Source organism: Pteropus alecto, unplaced genomic scaffold (assembly GCF_000325575.1).
Source record: "Pteropus alecto unplaced genomic scaffold, ASM32557v1 scaffold270, whole genome shotgun sequence".
NCBI lineage: Eukaryota > Metazoa > Chordata > Mammalia > Chiroptera > Pteropodidae > Pteropus > Pteropus alecto.
Window position 1 is genome coordinate 2,777,826 of NW_006430735.1, and position 6,000 is coordinate 2,783,825.

General features: G+C 30.9%; 1 protein-coding gene across 15 annotated transcripts in view; it reads left to right on the top strand.

The window, feature by feature from the left end:
• Window positions 1-6,000, top strand: part of DZIP3 (DAZ interacting zinc finger protein 3) — a 95,292-nt gene that overhangs the window by 77,892 nt on the left and 11,400 nt on the right. For all 15 annotated transcript variants that reach the window (XM_025051034.1, XM_025051066.1, XM_025051040.1 and 12 more), the window contains 3 exons: window positions 68-193; window positions 2,170-2,309; window positions 3,546-3,666. In XM_025051034.1, coding sequence (XP_024906802.1) covers window positions 68-193; window positions 2,170-2,309; window positions 3,546-3,666 — 387 coding nt within the window. The remainder of the gene's footprint in view (window positions 1-67; window positions 194-2,169; window positions 2,310-3,545; window positions 3,667-6,000) is intronic.

Sequence of the window (6,000 nt, forward strand, 5' to 3'; positions counted from 1 at the left end):
AGTTTAGATCATTGCCCATATAAATATATGTGTGTGGATTTTTTGTTTTTTACCTTTTCTATTTTAGATGCAGCAGTTCTTGGGAAGACCCCTTGTGAAAGAATCTTTCTTTAGACCCATACTCACTGTTCCTCAAATGCCTGCTGTTTGCCCTGCAGTCATCTCTGCACCTGGCCAACCTAGACCCTCCCTGGTACAGAGCCCTTCTTGTTGGATTAGATATTAAGTAGTTCTTTATTACTACAGTGGACTTCCATATGAACGTCTGTCTTCTCTTTGTTCATTTATTTGATAAATGATGACGGTGGCGGTGGTGGTAGTAGTGATGATAACTTCATAATCATTGATTATATGGTTCCATGTAAGGCACTGTGTTAAGGGTCTTACATATTTAATTGACATTAGCTTAGTTTTTGGATACAAAGATATGTTTTTATAGTAGAGAATCCTTATAATTACAGTTTGTTTCTATAGCAGATGACAGTGATGGGTAGATTAATATTTTAATAGATAATGTATATTTAGATTAATATTTTAATAGATAATGTATATTTAGCATGATTGTTGGGTAGATTGAAGAGCAAAGAAGCCAAGTCACAACAAACTAAATTTTACCTCAAAGCTAAAGAAAAAATTATACACACAGGCATATACACACCCACAAACATATATGTAGGTATAGTAGGATACTATTTATCTATAAACAGATAATATAAAAAGTATCACATTGGAACATATTATACTAAAAAGTTATAAATCTTCCAAGCTGCAAATAGCTAGGTAAGTCTCATTCAAATCTAAGGAAGCAATAGAGAAATTTAAAATGAATAAGATTATTGGTTATAATCTTACGTAAGGTAAACTTTTTTTATTAAAAGAAAAATATTTTCCCAGAAGATCATGTTAAATATAATTAATAAAAAGTTCTCTAATCTTGACTTTCCAAGTACGTTCTAGCCATTTTTTTGGTACCTATATGTTACTGACAGTTTCCCTTTGAATTATATAGTCATATGAACTCTGCTTATTTTTGTAGAGACTGCCTCTCTGCAAACAAATATGTATATAGACTTTTACATGTTAAGTAAGTACCAGATCTTTTTATCACCATGATTTCACATGTCTTGCTCCTGCACCATTCTATAAGGAACTATGGTAAAATTTTATTGAAAATATTAAAGTACCTCAACCTTCTAATAAGATTACTTTCTAATTCCTGGGAAAAAGCTGGATACTGAGGCAAACCCAGATTTTTGGGCAGTATTCTGCTCTTTCTCTGACTTACTAGGCTTTGTATGAGTTATTCCAATGGCTGTTAGTAGTTACTGGTTTTTATGAGTAATAACCTTACATTTGAAGATAACCTGTAGAGCCTTAGGTAGAAGATGCCATGTATATGATTATTCTACTAATCAGATTAGCACTCAGAAATATTCACAGAGTTTTCACTTCATGAGATGTTGGGAAGGCATTCTAATGGTATTCTCATATTTGCTTAGATGTTTGAAAATTCAACTTTATTATTTCTCTAATTATAAAAGTTGTATATGCTAATCATAAAACAAATAATATAGAAATACACAAAATATATATAAAATATATCATAAAGAAATAGACAAGGCAGAAAGAAAAATTACCCTGCAGTTGAATCCTAGGAAATAACCACCGTTTATATTGTTTTATAATTTATAGACATTGTTCTGTACATACACCTTAAAATTTTTTAATATAAAATGAGTCATAACATAAATATTCTGCCACAGACTTTTTAAAAAAGTAGTAAAACATATTTCATAGACATCTCTTATGCTCAAACATATAGATCTATTTTTAAGGGCTCAATATGCTGTATTTACTCATTACCCTATTAACAAACTTTAGGTTGTTTTCAGGTTTCATTGTTATAAAATACAGAAATAAACACCCTGTATGTATTTCTGTATATGTTTGCAATTACTGAGACTATTAGGTCCCATTTTTAAAATAAGGGTAATATAAACAATTAGAAATATTGCTATGATAGTTAAGAAAAAAACTCTAAAAAGGGAACATGTATGTTAATATTCCTCTTTATTCTACCTATTTTCTGAGGTATGGAAATATCATGTTGGCATGGAATGTTACTTCCTAATAATTGAAACTGATGGGTTATAACTCTTTTCTTTATAGATGACTGGCATAGCCTGGACTGTGCCAGGACCAGTGGGAGAGCCTGTGTCCCCCAGTGCAGGTCTGGGAAGTGATCTCTCTATGATGAATTGGGAGAGGATTACAGACAGGCTGAAAACTGCCTTTCCACAACAGACCAGGTACCTTAGTTTATATTTAGTGGTGAGTACAGATCATATGCTACAGTCCATAGCCATAATTACAGCAATGCAACATTTCAGAGAAACATAACACACAAGTATAGGTATTTCCTTGCTGTCCTTGGTAAGGAAAATGAAGTTTATCAAGGGATAGTGTTCAATAAAATATTAAACCTCTTCACTGGAGTTATTAATCTTAAGTCATGAGAGAATACATTTTTAAAATTAGGTCTGTTCATTTACTGAACGTGCAGGTAGTTGTAATTTTAATCAATTTTAATGCCACCAGCTGCAATAATTATCTAATAACCCATTTCTAAAAAGAATTTGAAGTTGATTGTATGCCATATAAGCCCAGATATGATCAGATTTTACTTTCCTATTTTCTTAATTTTATTGAGGGTCCTTACAGTTTCTTTGTTAGGAAATACAGTTGAATGCAAGAAATCATAATTTTACTGTGCTTTTCACAGTTTTGACTTCACTAGAAAGATATTTAATTCTACTCCAGAAATGAAGTTTCTTTTATGTTTATTCTGATATCCAAGGAAATTTCTAGTTACCCAAGCTAGGTTTTTATTAGTATTTTTATTTACAGACTAATACTTTTATTTAATATACATACTCTTATACTTCAGGATAGATTATGGTTTTATAAATATCATAAGTAGATAATAAAAATAGAACTTTAATACATTTGTTATAAATATGTATGTATAAAATGAATAAATAGTAAATCAAATATAGTTTTATAAGGCTGATGACAGGACACTTCATTTGAAAAAGAAAAATACTTCATCATCCTACCCTACTGTACTAATGTGTTAAGAATGATAAAGGAAAGAGAGACCAATAATAACAGTTAAAAAGGAATATTTAGTCCTAGTAAGAGAGCATTGAGAGATGGGATATAAAGAGCTCAGAGTATAAATTAAGTAGATAACAAACTTAAATTTCACACAGTGAGTTTTCAAAAACAGTTAAAATGTTTTTCTAAAAGAAAATAAATACTAAACTTTTTCTCTCATGAACATATTAATTATTGTTAATGAGACAGACATTAGGACTTTTCATTTGGTTTAAGATCAATACAGATGGACTTCTGATCACTTTTTTAGATCAAAGATCTAAATCAAGACATATCAGTTGTACAATAGGATTTTATATCTCGTTTGGAGAGCACATCCTCAAGGCAGTGGGAAAAATCACCACTGCTCTTTCTTTGATCTCTTCCAGAAAGGAGCTTACAGATCTGTTACGGAAATTGAAAGATGCTCATGGAAAGTCCCTATCTGGACTGACATTTGATGAAATTGTTTACAAGATTTCTCAATTTATTGACCCCAAGAGAGCTCAGGTAAAAACAAAACAAAACAAACAACTATATCTCTCTGCCTTTTTCCATAGTAGTTAATTGTTTTTTTAATATATATATATATTCCTATAAAGCCATCACTTCAATCATAATGGCCATATCTATTACCCACAATTGTTTTTTTCATGCCCCTTTATAAATGCATGCCTGCTGCCCCTTCTGGTGCTTAGTAGAAGGAGCGCATATCTATGTAATAAGTCTCTGACTATCATTGAGGTTATTTTTGGGAGATACTTTACTGTCATCTTTAAGGTGACTTTAGTATATAGTTAAAAACATAAAGGTGGGAAGTTTGAATTCAAAGTTGTTTTTTTTCTGCTTTACATCTTAAATGAAAAGCCTTTTTAAATTTTTTTATGAAATATAGTTGACATACAATATTATATCAATTTCATGTGTACAACCTTATGAAATGATCACCACATTAAGTCTAATAACCATCTGTTACCATACAAAGTTATTACAATGTTACCGACTATATTTTCTATGCCATACATTACATCTTCATAATTTATTTATTTTATAACTGGAAATTTGTACCTCTAATTTCCTTCACCTATTTTTCTTATTCCCTGCCCTGCACTCTACCCCGCAACAACCATCAGTTTGTCTCTAGAGTCTCTTTCTTTTGTTCTGTTCGTTTTGCTTTTTAGATTCCACATATAAGTGAAATCATATGGTACTTGTTTTTATCTGTGACTTAGTTCACTTAACAATACTTTCTAGGTCTATCCATGTTGTCACAAATGGCAAGATTTCATTCTTTCATATGTGTTGTTTTCATATCTCAGCTTCCATATCTTCCATATTATAAATAATATTGCAATGAACATATGGGTGCATATATATTTTCAAAATAGTGTTTTTGTTTTCTTCCAATAAATACCCAGAAGTAGAATTGCTGGATTATATGTTACTTCTATTTTTAATTTTTTGCAGAACTTTTATACTGTTTTCCATGGTGCTGGCAGCAGTTAACATTCCCACAGTGTATGAGGGGTTCCCTTTTCTCCACATCTTTGCCAACACTTATTTGTTGTCTTTTTGATAAGCTATTCTGACAGTGTGAGGTAATATCTCATTGTGGTTTAGATTTGCATTTTCCTGATGATTAGTGATGTTGAATACTTTTTCAGATGTCTGTTGGCCTTCCATATGTCTTCTTTGGAAAAATTCCTATTTGGGTCCCCTGTTTTTTATTTTTTATTTATTTATTTATTTTTTAAATGCCAGTTTATTATTTTTTTTCATACTATATACACATAATTTTTTTTAACATTTTATTTTTTTAATTTCTCCCTTCTCCCACTCCCCTCCCATCTGGTAACCACTAGTCTATTGTCCATGTCCATGAGTCTGTTTGTTTCTCCTGTTCATTTGTTGCTTTTAGTTTTATATCCCACATATGTGATATCATGTAATTTTCAATCTTTTCTATTTGGCTTATTTTGCTTAGTATGCTTATTTCAAGGTCCATCCACATTGTTGCAAATGGCAGTATTTCATCTCTTCTTATAGCTGAGTAATATTCTATTGTATATATGTACTACAGCTTCTTTAGCCAATAGTTTATCGTAGGACACTTCGGTTGCTTCCATGCCAGCCTCATTCTTTTTTCTCAGGATGGCTTTGGCAATTGGGGGTCTTTTGTGCTTCCATACAAATCTGATGATTTTTTGTTCTATTTCTTTAAAAAATACCAATGGAATTTTGATGAGGATTGCATTAAATCTGTATAATGCTTTAGGTAATAAGGTCATTTTATTAACTATGTCAATTCTTCCAATTCATGCCCACAGAATATCTTTCCATTTCTTTGTGTCTTCTTTAATGTCCTTTAATAATGTCTTACAGTTTTCAGTACATAGGTCCCTTATATGCTTCATTAGGTTTATTCCTAGGTTTTTTATTATTTTTGTTGCAATTGAAAAAGAAATTTTTTTTTTCTTTTTTTTCTGAAAGTTTATTCTTAGAGTATAGGAATGCTATGGATTTTGTATGTTGATTTTGTACCCTAAAAATTTACTGTTTTTGATTATTATTTCTAATAATTTTTAGTGAAGCTTTTAGGGTTTTCTAAATAGAAAATCATGTCATCTATAGAGGGTGACAATTTGACTTCTTCATCCCCTATTTGGATGCCTTTTATTTTTCTCTTGCCTGATTGGTCTAGCTAAGATTTCCAAGACGATATTAAATAAGAGTGATAATAACGAACAGCCTTGTCTTGTTCCTGACCTTAGAGGGAAGGTTTATAGGTTTTCACTATTAAATGTAATGTTAGCTGAATGTTTTTCATATATGGACTTTATTATG